Source organism: Anomaloglossus baeobatrachus, chromosome 1, assembly GCF_048569485.1.
Source record: "Anomaloglossus baeobatrachus isolate aAnoBae1 chromosome 1, aAnoBae1.hap1, whole genome shotgun sequence".
Taxonomy (NCBI): domain Eukaryota; kingdom Metazoa; phylum Chordata; class Amphibia; order Anura; family Aromobatidae; genus Anomaloglossus; species Anomaloglossus baeobatrachus.
Window position 1 is genome coordinate 578,361,847 of NC_134353.1, and position 19,927 is coordinate 578,381,773.

Sequence of the window (19,927 nt, forward strand, 5' to 3'; positions counted from 1 at the left end):
ATGTGGACTGCGGATATGGTGGACTTGGAGTCCTCCGCCCATTGAAGAATGCATTGGACCTCCAACATTACCAGGTGGCTGCGTGTCCCGCCTTGGTGATTGATGTAGGCAACCGCTGTCGCGTTGTCTGACTGGACTCGAATGTGCCTGCCCGCCGACAGGTGGTGAAAGGCTAGGAAAGCTAGAAGCACAGCTCTGGTTTCCAGCACATTGATTGAAAGGGCTGACTAGGACGGAGTCCAAGTGCCCTGTGCTCTGTGGTGGAGATGTACCGTTCCCCAGCTGGATAGGCTGGCATCCGTGGTGAGAATCACCCAGGACGGAGTCAGGAAGGAGCGCCCTTGGGCCAGGGAGAGGGGTCGAAGCCACCACTGAAGAGAGCTCCTGGTCCGTGGCGACAGAGCCACTAACCTCTGTAAGGAGGAAGGCCGCTTGTGCAAAGGGAACCGCTTCCATGGAGGCCACCATTTGACCCAGCACCTCCATCAGACGCCTGAGGGTATAACGGCGGGGCCTCAGGAGAGAGCGCACCGCCAACCGGAGTGACAGCTGTTTGTCTAAGGGCAACTTCACAAGTGCCGGCAAAGTCTCGAACTGCATCCCTAGGTACGTGAGACTCTGGGTCGGAGTCAGAGCGGATTTGGGAAGATTGACAATCCACCCGAATAGGGCTAGGGTGGCGAGAGTGAGCGAAACACTCCGCTGACAGTCTGCGCTGGATGTACCCTTGACCAGAAGGTCGTCCAGATAAGGAAGCACTGCTAACCCCTGGAGGTGCAGGACCGCAATCACTGCCGCCATGACCTTGGTGAATACCCGAGGGGCCGTGGCTAACCCGAAGGGGAGAGCCACGAATTGGAAATGATCCTCTCCTATCGCAAAACGTAACCAACGCTGATGTGACACTGCGATTGGCACATGTAGATAGGCATCTCTGATGTCGATGGACGCCAGGAACTCCCCTTGGGTCACAGAGGCAATGACTGATTGCAGAGACTCCATGCGAAAATGCCGCACCCGGACATGCTTGTTGAGAAGCTTGAGATCCAGGATGGGCCGGAAGGTACCGTCCTTTTTTGGAACTAGGAAGAGATTTGAGTAAAAACCTCTGAACCGTTCCTGAGCGGGAACTGGGACAATCACTCAGTTTGCCTGCAAGGACGCCACGGCCTGCGAGAAGGCGGCGGCCTTGGAGCAGGGGGGAGCTGAGAGAAAAAAATCTGTTTGGAGGGCTGGAAGAGAATTCTATCCTGTAGCCGTGAGATATGATGTCTCTCACCCACTGATCGGAGACTTGCTTTAACCAAGCGTCGCCAAAGTGGGAGAGCCTGCCACCGACTAAGGACGTGGCTGGAGCGGGCCGAGAGTCATGAGGAAGCTGCCTTAGTGGCAGAACCTCCTGCGGTCTTCTGCGGACGCGCTTTTGGGCGCCAGTTGGATTTCTGATCCTTGGCTGAGTTAGCGGACGAGGCGGAAGGCTTAGAGGATGACCAGTTGGAGGAACGAAAGGAACGAAACCTCGATTGATTCCTACCCTGGGCGGGTTTCCTGGTCTTGGTTTGTGGCATGGAAGTACTCTTCCCGCCAGTAGCTTCTTTAATGATTTCATCCAGCTGTTCACCAAACAGCCGTGAACCAGCAAAAGGGAGCCCAGCAAGAAACTTCTTGGAAGAAGCATCTGCCTTCCACTCTCGAAGCCACAAAATCCTGCGGATAACAAGAGAATTAGCTGAAGCCACCGCAGTGCGGTGAGCAGCCTCTAGCATGGCAGACATGGCATAAGATGAAAAGGCTGAAGCCTGAGCAGTTAAGGTAACCATCTCAGGCATAGATTCCTTGGTGAGGGAATGCATCTCCTCTAGAGAAGCAGAGATGGCTTTGAGAGCCCACACTGCTGCAAAAGTCAGGGAAAACGCGGCCCCCGCAGCTTCATACACAGATTTGGCCAGAAAGTCAATCTGACGGTCAGTGGAATCCTTAAGTGAGGTGCCGTCAGCCACCGACACAACGGTCCGGGCTGATAGCCTAGACACCGGAGGGTCTACCTTTGGGGAGTGAGACCACTCCTTGACCACCTCAGGTGGAAATGGAAACCGGTCATCAGAACCACGCTTTGGAAAGCGTTTGTCAGGGCAGGCCCTGGGTTTTGTCACAGCGGTCTGAAAACTGGAGTGGTTAAAGAACACACTCTTCACTCTCTTAGGCGAGGTAAACTGATGTTTTTCTGCCAAAGAGAGTTGCTCCTCTGACACTGGCGGATTGAGATCCAGCACAGAATTATTAGAAGCAATCAAATCACTAAGATCTGAGTCACCCTCAGAGAAATCGATGGGATACATAGCCTCCGAGCCCCCAGTGAGGGCATCCTCCTCATCTTGAGAGTCAGCTCTTGAGACAGAGCCGTGGGATGGGGAGGGGGAGGAAACCCTGCGCCTTCTCTTAGAAGGACGGGGTCTGGGATCAGATGATGAATCCTCCGTGAGCTCTGATGGACGGAGGTCAGAGGATAGGAGTCCTCTGTCAAGAGTATTAGAGGCATCCTGTGAGGGGGGCTGATGCATATTCATCAAAGTCCTGGACAAAAGCCCCATGGACTCAGCAAATAACTGGGATATAACTAGAAAAGGACTCTACCCAGGCCGGGGGTTCAATCACAGGTGCAGCAGCAGCCTGAGAGACCACTGGGGGTGAGACTCCAGGCTGTGGCACCGCCAAGTTAGAGCAGAATATACAGAGGTCCACAACCGGAGACCGGCTGTGGCTTACCAGACCGCTGAGCGCGGTGTTGTGTGCCCTCCAGATCCCGAAGCCCGGTCCCCCAGTCGCAGCACCTCAGCAGAGATGCAGAATGCAGGATGTCCCAGAGCAGAGTGAACTCTGCCTGAGAAGAGGGCGTTCCTATAAAAGAGTGGGAACTGGAGAACTATAGAGACCTGCAGGGAAGGAGGGACGCCCCAGCAGTGGGGAGTGTCCCTCCCCTGTGTAGAACGGCCGCCGGGAGGAGCCGAACCTGTCCCTCTGCATGAGTGACATGCGAGGGCAGGAAAATGAAACTAGGCCTCCAGCGAAGCCAGGGCCTAAATTTAAGCGGCGAGGCCGACAAGCAGGCACCATCGGCGTGGTTCTCAGGCAAAAGCTAGAGAACCCGCCGGAAAAGTTAAAACAATCACATACAGCATACTCTCCCCTTACAATAAAGAACCGGGACCCCCAACATAAACGTCTCAGGTACTTAGCTGCTGAGACGCAGGGCCATGTCCCTGGGGATGAGTGCTCCGGTCCAACAGAATCCTCAAGGGGCTGTGGATGGAGACCGGACTCCTGCCAGGCATGGAGACCGTGCTGGCTCCCACTTCAAGCCAGAGCCCAGAAGGGATGGTGAAGGAGCGCGGCATGTAAGGCTGCAGCCTTGTAAATCAACCTTAACAACACCGCCGACACAGTGGGGTGAGAAGGGACATGCCGGGAGTCCAGACATGGACCCGCTTTTCTTCAAACTCTTTCCAAAAGTCAAACAAATCAGATGAGAATGCATGTGTGGATGTATGCCTCCTGACACAAAGCAATAAACTGGCTAGGACTGGCTACCAGGGGGTGTATAAGCTCAGAGGGAGGAGCTACACTTTTAAGTGTAGTACTTTGTGTGTCCTCCGGAGGCAGAAGCTAAACACCCATGGTCTGGGTCTCCCAAAGGAACGATAAAGAAATATTTTTATTACAAATAAAACACAACACAATTAGTGACTCCATCTTTATTGAAATAAAAGAACCCCCTCCGCAGTAATCCTGGGTCAAGGGTCCCGCGCCGTCCAATCCGTATCCAATATCATCTGATCGGTTTGCTGGAAGGCAAAGCGATCAGATGGTGTGTCAGGATCAAGGATGTGAATCACATGACACTGCAGCTGATTGTATAAAAGCCGGTTATACACACACAGCTGATGCATCAGTGCAAAAAAAAAAAAAAAAAGGTATACACACACTTCGGTGCAGTGTTGGACTGGCTACCGGAGGAAACTCCAGTAATGCCAGGCCAGGATTCAGGTACCTGCACTGCACTCCGGAGCTCTCACCTGAGCTCCAGACTGCAGCCGAGACTGTACAGCGAGCGGCGAGTGATTGATTCCCCGGCACTTGCAGTCAGTTTGTGACAGCTGCAGACATCCCGGGCTAATCTCCGGTGCTCTCACCTGAACTCCGGAGATTAGCCCGGGATGTCTGCAGCTGTCATGAACTGACTGCAAGCGCTGGGGAATCAGTCACTCGCCGCTCGCTGTACAGTCTAGGCTGATGCATCGGTGCAAAATTCCCCCAGAAAAAACACTACACACGGAGCTGCCAGTAATCATCTGATGAAGTCTCCTGACGGCATCAGCTGATCGCCCAGCCGGCTGTAAAAAGCCGGCGTCACCGCGAGACTTACGATCAGCTGATGCGTCAGGTGACCGCATCAGGTGATCCACCGCCAGGTCCTGCAGCCATCGTACGTGCCTGGGAATCGGCACACAGCCGGAGTGGGGGTGACGGTATCGGGAGAGAAGCTGGGAGCGGACATGGCACCAGGAGTCTGCAGACAGCTGAGTATGACATTTTTCTACTGTTCACTTTTGATTTAGCAGCCGCTTCCATCTCCCGCCCGTACATGGCGCCGCACGGGAGCCGACATTGCACAGGGCGGGAAATGGAAGCAGCGGTGACAGTATCGGGAGGATTCACGCTTCTGTGTTTACTGACAAAGAATCCTCTTCCTGTACATGTCACTATAGTACCCACCCCTTGCATTTATAGCTGCATTTTTAGTCATAAAAACGCACTAAAACGCAGCTGTATTTGCAATTTGCATTTCTCATTGCGTTTTTCAACATCCCATTGCACTCAATGGATGAAAAACGCGGTGAAAAACCCGGAAAGAATTGACATGCTGCGTTTTTTTGGGCACCACAAAAACGCAGCTAAAAAAAAAAAAAACGCTGTGCAGACAGCAAAAATTAAAACTCAGACTTTGCTGGGGAAGCAAAGTTATGCAGTTTTCTGAGCAAAAAACGCACCAGAAAAAACGTGCAGAAACGCCGCGAAAAACGCACTGTTTGAAGTTACCCTACGATTGCATACAGGCAAGAAGGAATTAGTGATTTAGTGCATGTGTCACAAAGTACAGTGCATTGAGTGCATTATGAAAAATTATTGAAAGATACTCTCGCATACAAAAACACTTGATAGGTGCTTTTAGAATACAAACATGATTTACAATATGGCTACTAGTGATGAAACCAAACATCCTAAAAGTAGGCCAGGAATCTACTGCATATTGTTCCGAAACACCACTTTCCTGGACCAATTCTCCCGATAGAAGCATTCTCTTTTCTTTTTCAGCTGTAAGGATTTAGATGAGAACGAAATAAACGTTTGCATTCTTGCCCTTACACCACATACAAGAATGTATCATGACGACGACTCCTCACCAAACACTAATGGCAGCAAAACATGTCATGTGCATAGACCAGCCCTTTTTGGCTTAAGAAAAAAAAAACAAAACTCAAAAATGTAAATTCTGGTGATTTTGCTTTTGAAGAGGTCTTCAACATTGAAAATTATCACCTATCCACCCACCAAACCTAAGAACGAGGCTATGAAACGCACTGTCAGAATTCATTTGCTGCAGGATTGCCTGAAAAAGCAGAAATCTGTACTCGAGCCACTGCTTCGGTCTGTCATAAGCTCCGTATGTAAAATGATTATAGGCATCGGTCAGGAAAAATAGGAGCCCAAGAGATCGCAATATGACCCTGTCCCTTTTGATTTATCCTACGGCTTTTTACACTGAAGTTACAGACGGCAACATAAGGTTTCAAAGACTGCACTGACTGAAATCTTCACTTGGAAATTTTTCAATAAAACTGGATTCATGAACAGGATGGGAAAAATTCATGCACTTTGCCTGGGCAACCCAAAATATGATACACACATTTGAGTAACAGGATTGTTACATTAATTCCATAAACCTTTAAAAAAAAATCTATGTATAAAAAAAATTGTGAAGCAGAAGCTAGGCTTTATAAGCAAACCTCACAGTGCCAAAATATTCACAGAGAAATCTACAGATAGTTTGAATGAAGAAATGTAGAAATGTCACTGAAAACTAGATTAGGAATTCGGAATACTCCAGCCATTGCCAGAAACCATTCAACTATAGCTTTTTTCATGGGTAGACAGAAGGGATCTGGTTTCTTCCCAGATTAAAAAAAAAATAAAAATAAATAAAAATAAAAATCTGAGTGTTTTCCTATGGTAGCAATTTGCCTGTTAGGCCAACGACATATCTGGACAAACCAGACAGACGCCAGTGCTGTTCTACATCTGACATATGGCTGTAATAGAAGCCTCTGGAGCTTGCTCCAATCATTGATATTAACCATTTAAAAGACTGATCCCTGACAGCGGGATCACCAGTGTGCTGGTTCCAATTAACCTATCCACTCATGGTGATTTTCCATTTTTGTGCTTTGGCTTTTTTTATTCCTCCCCTTCTTCTAAAGCTGGGTTCACACATAGCGACAGCGACGTCGCTGTTACGTCACTATTTTCTGTGACGTAGCAGCGACCTTGTAAGTCGCTGTTATGATCGCTGCTTAGCTGTCAAACACAGCAGAAGCAGCAGCGATCATAACGACGCTGTGCTACATGTGCAGAGAGCAGGGAGCCGCGCTTAGCGCTGGCTCCCTGCTCTCCTTGCTACAGTATACATCGGGTTAATTACCCGATGTGTACTGCAGCTAAATGTCACAGTGCAGAGAGCAGGGAGCCATGCACACTGCTTAGCGCTGGCTCCTTGCTCTCCTAGCTACAGTACACATCGGGTTAATTACCCGATGTGTACTGCAGCTACATGTGCAAAGAGCAGGGAGCCGGCACTGGCAGCAAGGGCGGACGCTGGTAACGAAGGTAAATATCGGGTAACCAGGGAAAGGTCTTCCCTTGGTTACCCGATGTTTACCCTGGTTACAGCTTACCGCAGCTGCCAGACGCCGGCTCCTGCTCGCTTCATTTCGTCGCTCTCTTGCTGTCACACACAGCGATGTGTGCGTCACAGCGGGAGAGCGACGACCAAAAAATGAAGCTGGACATTCAGCAACGACCGGCAACCTCACAGAAAGGGCCAGGTCGTTGCTGAATGTCACACACAGCGACAGCGACGGGACGTCGCTGCAACGTCACAGAAAATGGTGACGTAGCAGCGACGTCGTTGTCGCTGTGTGTGACACCACCTTAAGAGCCGTAACTTATATTTTTATCTATGTAGCTGGTTGAGGGATTGAATTTTTTGCAGTTCAAGTTGTAACTTTGAATGACACGATTTTATTATATGATGTACTGGAAAACTGAGAAGGGAAAAAAAAAAAAGAAAAATCAGTGTCAAAATAGTGACAAAATAGCAATTTTTTTTTATATTTTTACAGGTTTCATTAAATGGCCTGGAAATTGGATTCTCCAGGTCAGTCCGATTACAGTAATATGGGTTTTTTCTAAAAAAAACTATTATGCTTGTGTCACCATATTCCTAGAGCAGAAAGGTTTTCAATTTCGGTTGACGGGGCTGTGTGAGGGCTTGTTTTCTGCAGGGCGAGACAAAATTTTTATGGATACTATTTTGGAGTAGAAATGATCTTTTGATTGCATCTTGATGCATTTTTTGTGCTACTGTGGCAGCCCAAAAAAATGCAATTCTAGTGTTTTGATTTTCTCTCATTACGTGTTTTACTGATCAGCTTAATTCCACATTTCGATGTATCAGATTTTTAAAGACGTGGAGATACCAATATGCGGATTCTTTTGTTTTTATTTTTCTTGCACAACACAAATCAGTTGGGGAAGCCACAATGTAGAAAAGTGCTAAGTTTTGGAAAAAATAGCAAGAGATTTTGTAGACAAATTATTAAGTTTAGGGTAAAATTACAGTCAGGGAGTTTGTCGCTTTGTGATGGGAGTTTTCTGAAAATATTTAGAATATGTACTATTCAATTGTAATATCTATAAAATAAAAGGTTTACCCTCAGATTCGGATTCATCTTCATCCTCATCATCTTCCTCTTCATTGCTGTCTTCTTCACTCTCATCGTCTTTTACAAGTTTCTGTCTTGCGCTCTTGAAGACTGATTGTAGAACAATAGAATCTTCATATATCTACATACAATTTAAAACAAGAAAGTTCAGGACAAATCCATAAAAAAACAAAGGAAAAAGAAAGCAAAAAACACAAACAAAACTTTTATTCAGTCTTCTGAATTCAATATTCATGCATTTCTGATCAGTGTGCCTTCCTTTCTCATATGCAACTTTCCCCATCTACAAAAAAATAATTGCTTCAAGCTTCTCCCATTGTTTAAACCATAACAGGACAGTACATGGATGACACACGGATGGCTTCCACATGGTGTCCACAGAGTCATTTATTTGACCAGACAAGTTTGATTAGCAAATAAGATTATTTTTCCCCCTTTTTGTGGGCAAGTGATTCAAAAGAGAACGAGAAAAAAAAAAAAAGAAAAAAAAAAAAGGGGGGACAAGTAATCATCCCCACAGAGTAGAATATGTGCAGTGTTCATGAAAAACACGAACAGAAACTAAGTGAAACACGGATGTCTGAATGGGGCCTTAATGATTTATGATCAGAGTCCGGTTACACTCCTTGATGGAAAGAAATTAAAGAAAAATAAGGCAGAACTAATTTTAAAATGTGCACAATGATCATGAACTATAGAAAAATTCTTAATTCAATATTCATATTCTTCAATGACTTAAAGGAATACAAATTATACAAAAAAAAACCACTAAATAAAAGCAATCCCCAAAATTCCTCTCGAAATATCTGTTTTTAATTATTGCCATTTTGCAATCAGAAGTCCAGGCACGCCAACTTCTTCGGCTCAGTGCGGCCTATTCACTTATCTCAAGACAAATTATCAATTGTATGTTTTGCAAGATTTCTGCAAGACTGTTCCAGAAGCTGTAAAAAACGTTGCAGACTTGAGCTTTGGGCACATTTCACTTATTATTTTTAGCATTCATTCCAAGGTTTGTGTTTCTTTTAGTTGGATTGATTTCTCAATGTTCTTTTAATCACTACGTGCGACATTAAGCGACATTTGTGCATTTGTTTGTTGCTATAAATTAAAAACTATCCCAATGATTTTTTTTTTGTTACCGACCAGGGAACAAGGAACACCATTTTTCTGTAACAAAATGGATTTTTTGGCAATTAGCACAAAGTTTACGAAGATTTTAAAAAAAGTAGCAGATCCAGCTCACACAGACTGACTTAACAGAACAATCTTATTTGAACAGCCTTTTTTATGCTATTGGAACTTAAGCGGCTGTCTCACATAGATAAAGCCCTTTTAAAAAGAAAGAGGATAAAGAACAAAGCGATTCATAACATTACAGCCATTCAAATGAATAGACGTCCTTGCGATGTAAGAAATTGCTTGGTCTGCCACAGTGACACAATGGGAAGGGATCAGGAGAAAATGAACCCCCTTTACAGTGACCATTTACCCCAATGGGTTTCATGCCGATGACAACTGCCTGTTTGCCGTATGACCAACTTATTTTCCTTTAGTCTAAATTGAATGATGTTCTGTTGAAATTAACTCATAAGGATGGAAAGAAACCAAAATGTTCTCAGAACCACTGCAGAGTGATTGCTTTTGTTGCCACCAATCTACAATTATTCAGCAACCTTGAAGGCTAGAACATATTCATTAAATACCAAAAGTTGTCCAATGACTTTGAATGAGCAGTGTGAAATGCACGGTCTCCCTCCAGTGGTGCGGTGAGGAAATAAGCATTTCACTGTAGTCTGATCATGCCCATGACTACCCTTTAACACTGCTATGTAGTGAATCAGCATCGTGTTTTAGAGTACACTTACTAATCAAAATAAAAACAAAACTACACACCTGGGATCCTTCCAGATTGAACGTCTGGGCATTGTAGCATAGCAACATGACATCCTTTTCCAGGTCACTTACACTTCTGTATTTATGGTTACGAATCCTTTCCTACATATTTAGAAAGAAGAAGATTGAGGTTACACTCTTCGTTTGATTCTGCTTAGTCACTTTTTACATTCAATATACCGTATTTTTCGCTTTATAAGACGCACCTGATTATAAGACGCACCCCCAAATTTGGTGAAGGAAAAGAGAATTTTTTTTAATGTTAAATGGGGTCCATCTTATAATGCCAGTGTCAGTCTAACAAATCATATAGGGTATATGTCCCTCATAGCCCCCCATCCTAAAATTAGCCCCCCCCCCCTTAATCTGGATATGGCCCCCTTATATTGAATATAGCCCCCTTGTGCTGGGACACGTCCCCCTGTGCTGCCCATGGCCCCTATAGATGGCACACCTCCCCTGTGTTTGATATGGTCCCCATACTGCTGCCCATGGCCACTATAGACGGCGCATCTCACCTGTGTTAGATATGCCCCCCATACTGCTGCCCATAATAAAATAAAACACTCTTTCCTTACCTTCTCAGCGCTGTAATCCCTGTGTCTCCCTCCGTGGGGTTGTGCTCCGGCTTCCTCTACTTCCTGGTTCTTGCTGCCGGTCATGTGATCGGCACGGCAGAGTGATATCATTTCTGCGTGCCTGATCACAGACAGCAGGAGACCGGGAGATCAGCGCTGGAGGTAAGTAAAGCTTTTTTATTTTACTATGGGCAGCAGTATGGGGGCCATATCTAACACAGGAGGGATCATGTGCGATCAAAGGGAGCACAGGCAGATATAATATGCCCCGCTGCCCCAGCCCCTCAGCGTGATGCGGTTTCAGCACCACGCTGATGGACAGCGGCTGTGCGTATTATATGAGCGGGAGCAGGAGATCCAACGCTGCCGCCCGCAGCTTTCACCTGCCCCCAGCACCACTCCAGAGCAGACCCTGCAATATAATATAATATAATATTATATATATATATATATATATATATATATATATATATATATATATATATATATATATATATATATATATATATATATATATATATATATATATATATATATATATATATATATATATATATATATTATATTTTACATGGGCCAACATCAAGCGGAAACATCCATTCATAGAGATGCTCTTTCTAGATGGCTGCCCATGAGCACATTTCCAGTGATCAGAAAAAAAAAAAAAAGCATTTGTTTGTTTTTCAATACATCTTTTTTGGGATCTAAAAAAAAACAACATTGGCTTATTGATGGGATAGCCCCCTTGTATAAAAAACAAGTGAATGTGATGCAGACAATTGTGCAAACAGTGAGGGGATGAACGATCGTACTAACAATTCAACAGGGATCCTGCAGGGATACTTTCTTGTACCGGTTTGTATGACTTCTATACTCTTGAACTTAACTGCACCTTACTACTAGTATTTATACTTAAACGGTTCACTTTTACCCTAACCCTGCAGGGGGCAGACTGCTGTTTCTTTCTTTATACTACATGGCATTTGAACTGATCTCACCCTTACAAGTATTCAGTCTTTGACTTTGATGTATTTCTTTGGTCCATGCCATGTATTGTGATGTATTTTCTATCTCATGCAACTTTGCAGCTTATGTGAATTAGTGATATTTCCTTGACTACCACACATTTTGTACTATCTCTGGATATTGTCAGTCCTGTATGTTTTCTGTTCAGTGTTCTGTATGCATAAATTGCTGCATGTCCTATGCTCTTACTATATGTAATTTTTAAACCTACATTAATAAAGTTGATAGTTTTAAACTTCTCAAATCCACCATCGTTTCTCCTATTTTTCAAATGCTTATATGGTGGATATTTGCATTCTATATGGATTCATCCTCTAATATTATATGATGGGATTGATGAAATTAATAATTCTTAACAATTCAACATACATCATGACTGCCACACAAAAAGGAAAGTTTAAGAACCACCAATCGACATACTATATAAGTGATCAGGGTCATTACACACAGATAATCTTCTCGGAAATAAGCACACACACAGATTAGTGATGTGCAACTTTTCAATGAGTGGGGGGAGGGAATCTCTATGCAGCAAGAAACATCAAGTGAACAGCACATATTCCACGTTGTGACAAATTTTCTATGTTTATTTCTGTTCATTATGTGCGTTTGTAGCAATATGGGTCAATAAATTAAAGGGAACCTGTCAGTTGCAATATGCACTCAGAACCACGAGCAGTTCTGGGTGCATATTGCTAATCCCTACCTAACCGTCCCTGTATACACTAGTATAGATAAAGCGATCTTTCGAAAAAGTATTTCTAAAGATCTTTTATCGAGCGCTGGGACTAGTCCCAAGGGCGTTATATCCCCCGACTAGTCCGCCCTCTTAGCATGGTAGTGAGCCCTCAGGGACGTACTGACATGTTATTCAATTCAGCATCACCAGCGGTGACGCACGTACCTGTGTTTGCTGTGACTGCGCTTCTGAATAGCGGGCATTTCTGACTTTTAAGAGTTGTAAAGATTGGTTAAAGAGGTTTCTGCAGTTTCAGAAACCTTTGTTACCAGCTAGTTTAAAACAAACAAAAAAACCCATTGGAGTTCTTTTCAATTTGGCGCTCAGTTTATTGATTGGCTGTAGCACGATTGATGTGACTTCAGCCCTGCAGGTAATAACCTCCACAAAAAGCAGTGGTGGGGACACAGCACTGGACCCAAGGAGTGCAAGTGCAGTTTAGCTTTACTAAATCAAGTAACATAAGGTTTCCAAAAGCAGAAAACCCTATATCCCCTCCACCCCAGCTTGTTGTCCCCTTCCTGACCAGGCCAATCTTTTCAATTCTGACCAGTATCACTAGTCTATAACTCTTCAATATATCCAGATTGTCTCTTCATTGAGGAAGGAGATGAACCTCAGTGCCACAGATTGGTTTGTCAGTCTCCGCAAGGAGAAAACGTTTCCCCTTAGACCCCAGTAGAGCTTCTCATTCAGCCAGATCAGATCTCACACTTTGCACTGAAAAGGGACAATCATCCCAAAACACCATGTCTGCAAATTGAGGTTCTGATCTGGCATAAATCCTAGGTCATATGAAAAGGCTTGTTAAAGGGCCACGTTTGACTTTTAGGATTACTACTTCCAATTGGTGGCACTAGAGTTAGACTCCTTCCTCCCTGAAGAGACAATTTGAATATTACTCAGAGGAGCATTGCAGCTATAAGACTCCTCATCACTGACAGCCAGATTGGTTTGTCAGTCTCTACAAGGAGAAAAGTTTTCCCCTTAGACCCCAATATATCCCAGCAATTCTGTGTGTGTTTTCTTGTGACACATTGCACTTCATAATAGTGGTAAATTTAGGTTGAATATTTTTTTTTTTTACATTTGTGAAAATATCAGAATGAGAAAATTTAGCAATTTTCAAACTTTCAATTTTTTTGCCATTAACCCCTTCACACCATTTTCCATCCCTTCTTCCAAGAGCCATAACTTTTTTATTTTTCTGTCAATATAGCCATATGATAGCTTGTTTTTTTGCAGGACGAGTTGTACTTTTGAAGGACACCATTTATTCTGTCCCATATTATACTGGAAAAAGGGGAAAAAATTCTAAGTGCAGTGAAACTGCAAAAACGTGCGATTCCACAATGGTTTCATTCAAAAGTACAACTCTTCCCACAAAAACAAGCCCTCATCTGGCAATATTGACGGAAAAATAAAGTTATGGCTCTCAGAAGAAGGGGAGCAAAAAACAAAAAATCACGCAGGGACGAAGGGGTTAATGCAATGTTGTGGCGACGAAAAAAAAAAAAAATCCTTCATTCTGGAGTTTTTGATTTGTTTTCTCGCTATGCCTTTTACGGATCAGATTAATTGATTTATATTTTGATAGACTGGCATTCTGAATACGGCGATACCAAATGTGTTTTTTTAATGTTTTTTTATTTTCAATGTGATTTGAGTCATCTTAGGGAACTTGAAGCCTGCATTTAATAAAAGGGAGAAAGAGGGTTTTTTTTGAATTTCACTTCAAATAAAAGTACATTTTCTGTGTTTTATTTCTTTTTCCTAATCTAGGGCTGAGAGGCAGCTGTGAGCCATTATTAATATCTTATTATCCGATTGCCACCGCATCACGTCAATTGGGATGAGCAGGGTAAAGTTTGGGATTGTCGCCATCTAATGGTTAAAATAATCCTCAGCGGCTGCAGGCTGCTTTTTTAGGTGGCGGGGGGGAATTAACCATAAGGGGTGCTTCACACATAGCGAGATCGCTACCGAAATCGCTGCTACGGCATGGTTTTGGTGACGCAACAGTGACCTCATTAGCGATCTCGCTGTGTGTGACACTGAGCAGCGATCTGGCCCCTGCTGCGAGATCGCTGCTCGTTACACACAGCCCTGGTTCGTTTTCTTCAAAGGCGCTCTCCCGCTGTGACACACAGATCGCTGTGTGTGACAGCGAGAGAGCGACGAAATGAAGCGAGCAGGGAGCAGGAGCCGGCATCTGGCAGCTGCGGTAAGCTGTAACCAGGGTAAACATCGGGTAACCAAGGCAGCTCTCACGCTGCCTGTGCTGCCGTCTCCGGCTCTCTGCACATGTAGCTGCAAGTACATATCGGGTTAATTAACCCGATGTGTACTGTAGCTAGGAGAGCAAGGAGCCAGCGCTAAGCAGTGTGCGCGGCTCCCTGCTCTTGCGGTTATGATCGCTGCTTCGGCTGCTGTGTTTGACAGCTAAGCAGCGATCATAACAGCGACTTACAAGGTCGCCGTTACGTCACAGAAAATGGTGACGTAACAGCGACCTCATTGTCGCTGTCGCTTAGTGTGAACCAGCCCTAAGCCGTATGTGGTTCCTCTTATTTTGATACACAGCCAAGATAAGCGCAAGGATAATGAGCGGCCCAGGAAGTATGAGCATTCCCGGAAGAAGTGTTACAGCCGCAAGGGACACTGGTAAGTCTACAAGCCTGCTTGTCCCTTATTTTCTTATTTTAATTACCAGAGTTGACCGGATCCTGATTGTTAAAACGGAGTTGCCCGAGAACTCTGATGCTCTATAAAACGCGTGGATCTGGACTTTTTCAATCCAGGTCTGCCCATCACTACTCCTAATATGTTACATAATTTCTCTTAAACATGGCAATAACCCACCTGTAACTGTACATTACTTTGTGCCCATATCGCAGAACTCGGGGAGGGAAGGAGCGCCATTTGACCTTTAGAGTAGATTTTAATAGAACAGTTTGCAGACTTCATTTGCAGAGCCCCCAAGTGCTAGAACAGCAGAAACCCCCTCAAGTGACCACATTTTGGAAATAACACCCCTCTGGGAGTTCATCCAAGAGTGTAGTGATTATTTTGTCTCTCGAAAACATTGTTCCCACCTCATGCTTTTGGAGATACAGACCCCGTAAATTAAGAGGGCTCAACTCTCTACAACAATGCCAAACATGTGGACGCCAACTGTGATTTAGGGGGCATTGGATTTGGGAGTGCGGATGTTGTGGATTTCTTTTCTGAGAAGGGGAGCCGCAGTGCTTTTCCAGAGCCTTTGTGCTACCAGTGATGTGAAAGCACCCTATATTTCTATTAATAGATGATGGACTTGAGTGGGGACTTATTTTGTGGGTTGAATTAAATGCTACTGGTGGTAATTTGGGGGTAGAGAACAGTTTGAATCAGCTCACATTTATCTTGTGCTCTACGCTGAGCACTTACATCTTTCGTGTTTTTCCAAATAAAAAAAAAAAACACTGTCAGATGCTTTTTTTTGAGGGGGGCAAAAAAGTACTAGGGCTTATTTTTGGAGGAGGTGTTATTTTTGGAGAAACATGGTTGGGGGTAAGTTTACCCCCCCCCCAAAAATGCAGACACCCCACTTCCCAGGAGACTCACACTTACCAGACCCGGACGTCTGTGTAGCTCCCAGGTCCTCCCTGTGATCTCCGGTGGGTGCTGCACACCGGCCTCCCCTGCTTCTGGCTGACTGACACACACACACACACACACACACACACACACACACCATCCAGCGTTACAGAATACTTCTTGATGCAGGGAATGATGGGAGGAAGTCACATGTCCGGCCTGCAGGTCCTATAAGCAAGCATTCTTGCGCTCCACTGCACTGCCTCCCAGGATTCTGCCAGCCAGAAAAAAAAATCAGTGTTGCTGTATGTGATGAGTATGTGTGTGATCCGATCTATTGTGTGTGTGCACGATCTATTGTGTGCGTGCGTGTATATGTCAGAGAGATCGGATGTGTGCGGGTGTGCAATCCACTGCAGGTCCTCTGAACTTGCGTCTGTTGAGTGTGATTGCGGGGTGCCCGCTGTCTAAAATGAAGTGTCCTGCAGTATCTAACTTTTTTAGCTGCACAGACACTTCATTATTGAACCGCAACTACGGCTTATTTTTAAGCCTTGCTCCAAAAATGCTGAAAATCCCTGCTAGGGCTTATTTTTGGGGGAGGGCTTATTTTTGAAAAAAAACACAGTATTAGCTTTTTAATTTTTTCACTGCCGGAGCTGAAAGGAGGCTTGTTTTTTTGTGGAACAAGAGGAAGTCTTCAGTGATACCATTATTATTTTCATAAGACATTTACATATCATACACTTGTCAGTTGTATGATGAAGACAGTTATTGCTACTTTTTTTTTTAATAGTGTTCACTTAAGGGGTTAACTTGTGTAACAGTTTTATAGAATGAGTTGTTATGGATGCTGCAATACCAAATATGTGTACTATTTATTTTTTACATAAATGTACATATTTGATGGTATAAGATTTTTTTTTCTTCTTTATTTTCTGATTTTTTTCTATTTATTACTTTTTTTTCACTATATAGGACATTACCTTTTATTAGTCTGATTGCAGGTATAATGTATTACACTGCAACAGCATTGCAATACATTACACTGACAGATCGCTTGTTAGTTCATGCTCCTGGCATGGTCTGAGAGGCTATTGTAGGCAAGTAATCCCAAGGTCGTCATTTGACCTCGTGTTACTATGGCAATGATCAGGACCCCATGATCCTGTCGTGGGGGTCTTGATTGGGAGGGACAGGAAGCGCACTCCCTCTGCCAGCCTCCTGAATGCTGCAATCAATATTGATAGCAGCATTCAAGCTGAATTGAAAAGCTGTCTAGTAAGCAGCTCTGTATCGGTACATCCATTTGCGGGAACGCACCACAAAATTGAACGTGCTGGAATGTCCAATGTCAGGAAGGGGTTAAAATTATGCCACCATTTATAGATGTGGGCCACTGTCTTCCCTTTAGTTTTCTGGAAAAGTGCATCTTGTATTTCACAATATCTGTGGTCAACTGCAAGGTTCAAGAATCTGTGATCAATACATTTACAGCATACAGGCGTTAAATTCTTGAACTGAGCGCATATAAAGTTAATTATTTCGCCTGAATATGTCTCCCATGTAAGACCTTTCTGTATTTATTTCCATGTAGCAGACTTAATATACTTCAGGTGTTCTCCACTGATCACCAAAGGGTATACACATACTTACACATATGCTGAAGGGAAGCAACTGGTACTCATATTGTGCACATTCATTGTGTAAAATAGTTTGACAATTCACAAAAGTCCTCTTGTAATTGTGCAAGAAAACAGTGTAAGTGTTTTACCTTTATCTTCTTGAAGTCAACTGGTTTGCGGATTAATTCATAGTATTCTGGTAACTCTTTTCTAGAAGGAAGCTGTATAAAAACTTCACTCAGCTGCCGTCCAGAGCTGTACAAAAATAAAACGGAATTTGAAGGCAATTAGAGAAAAATCTATTTAACAAATTTAGAAAAGAACAATGTAATTGCTCATTGTAGATTATACAGAAGGTTTATGAGCAGCTGTAAAACTAAAGGCCCAGTCACACACAACGACTTACCAGCGATCCCGAAAACGATGCGACCTGATGGGGATCGCGGGTAAGTCGCTGGGAGGTCACTGGAAAGAGGTCACACAAACAGACCTTACTAGCGATGCAGGAACAATACAGGGCGCAGTAGCGACCTGTATAACGATCTCAGCAGTCACTGTGACCCTGTCACACAGTGTCAAACACAGCGATGCGTCCTGCCCAGCAGGACATCACCTTTGAAGAACATGGCCTGGACCATTCTGCAACAAATAGCGATCTCACAGCAGGGGCCTGATCGCTGGTAGGTTTCACACATAAGATCGCTAACGTGATCGCTACTGCGTCACAGAAACCGTGACTCAGCTGCGATCTCGCTAGCGATCTCGTTATGTGTGACGGTACCTTAAAGCGGTTTTAACTAAATCAAGTGACATTTGGGACAAGATAAAAAGTAACAAATCATATATTGTTGGTGTAGAATATAACCATTACAGATATTACTTTTTATTAAAATGATTCCAGAGGTGATTGTCAGGAGAATAATGGATGGATATCATTTTGCCCCATTGGAGTAGAGTGTCCCTGGCTGTGTGCTCTCTGGCTACACATCCTCCCCCCCCCTTTTCCTTATCCCCCTCTCTTTTTCTACCTCTCCCCTTTCCTACCGTTTCCTCTTGGAATATCTTTCTTTTTATTCTGAATTATATAAAGTCTTTACAAAGGAATGCTAGTTTAACTCATATCTATACAGTTGTTTAACCACACTTTTTAGTGTCGACAAGTTTTATTACCACATTGGTTTTAAATGGTAGTACTTATACGTCTTTCGCTAAGATTGATGATATTTTTATGATTACTTTGATACTCTTATAAGCTACTTGAACAATAAGTTATGTATTATCATCTGTGATGTGTTGTTTCATACGCATGGAAATCAAACACTTGTTTATTCTGTTATCGAATTTACTGGATAAAAATTATTTACAAGAATATGATGGTGATGCCACCTAGTGGAGAAAACTGTATGCCCAAAACATGCAATTGCTATTGTCTATTATAGAACACAAAGACATTCTAATGGACATTTAATTTGTTGCCTAAAACAATATAATCACCATACACACGTGCATATTGATATTTACAATAAATTTTAAAAAAATTGTCCTCGCTTATGTGTGTTTATGAGCAGTCATTGCCTGCTAGAGGAAAGAATTTGTGATTGCTAGCCAGACCCTATTGCACAAAGTGTAAATGGCTGCACATGATGATGTCCATTCACTCAGCAATAAATGTAAGGCTTGCTGTGCTCACAGCACAAGCACTTTACTGCTGCTACTGTTTCCAGGCAACAAGCGATGCCTGCCGCAGAGAGGGAAGACTGCACAATGAACGGGCGGTGCTCAGGAGGCTTTGTGTCGGCCACGCTTACAAGAAACCTGGGAGAGGCTGGTTAGCCTGAATGCTATTTAGTCTGGACTCTAACATGGGCGGGAAAGGCGAAGCTTTCACATCAGAGGTCACCGCAGACTGCAAATAAATATATATATTTACCTTGTACAAGGCTTCAAAGCGTCTCATATAATAATAATGTGTCAATAAGCATAGAGCTAGGTTATGTATAGAGATGTGTGCTATGTGTCCCTGCTGACTCTAGCAGAAACAATAGAATTGGCTAGCGGCATTGCAGCCTGTCAGATCAAGACACATTAGTTAAAGGGATGGTCCGAAGCCAAACTAAATTTCCATCTAAATCCTTAATTTAGTGCCATAATTTAAAGCTATTTTCTAATATAATTGTTTTTAACCTCTTACCGACATTGGATACGAAATTGGTATTGGGTATGCCATGCCTCATGTCAGTATACTCACTGCCGGCTGCTGCGGGCAGCTGGCAGGGAGTTCCACACATGTCAACTGATTTATACATTTGCTCTTTGGATCCGCTCTTCACTTGTGCCCGTTAACCCCTTGCACTGCACTGTCAAAAGTGACAGCGCGGTGTACATCGCAGCCGCGTTAAGCTCTCACTCACCCGACTCCATCGG

General features: G+C 43.9%; 1 protein-coding gene across 7 annotated transcripts in view; it reads right to left on the reverse strand.

The window, feature by feature from the left end:
- SMARCA2 (SWI/SNF related BAF chromatin remodeling complex subunit ATPase 2) overlaps window positions 1–19,927 on the reverse strand; it is a 382,091-nt gene that overhangs the window by 20,565 nt on the left and 341,599 nt on the right. For all 7 annotated transcript variants that reach the window (XM_075317706.1, XM_075317698.1, XM_075317689.1 and 4 more), the window contains 3 exons: window positions 17,653–17,758; window positions 9,957–10,058; window positions 8,049–8,181 (listed from right to left, as the gene is read on the reverse strand). In XM_075317706.1, the coding sequence (XP_075173821.1) occupies window positions 8,049–8,181; window positions 9,957–10,058; window positions 17,653–17,758 (341 nt within the window). The remainder of the gene's footprint in view (window positions 1–8,048; window positions 8,182–9,956; window positions 10,059–17,652; window positions 17,759–19,927) is intronic.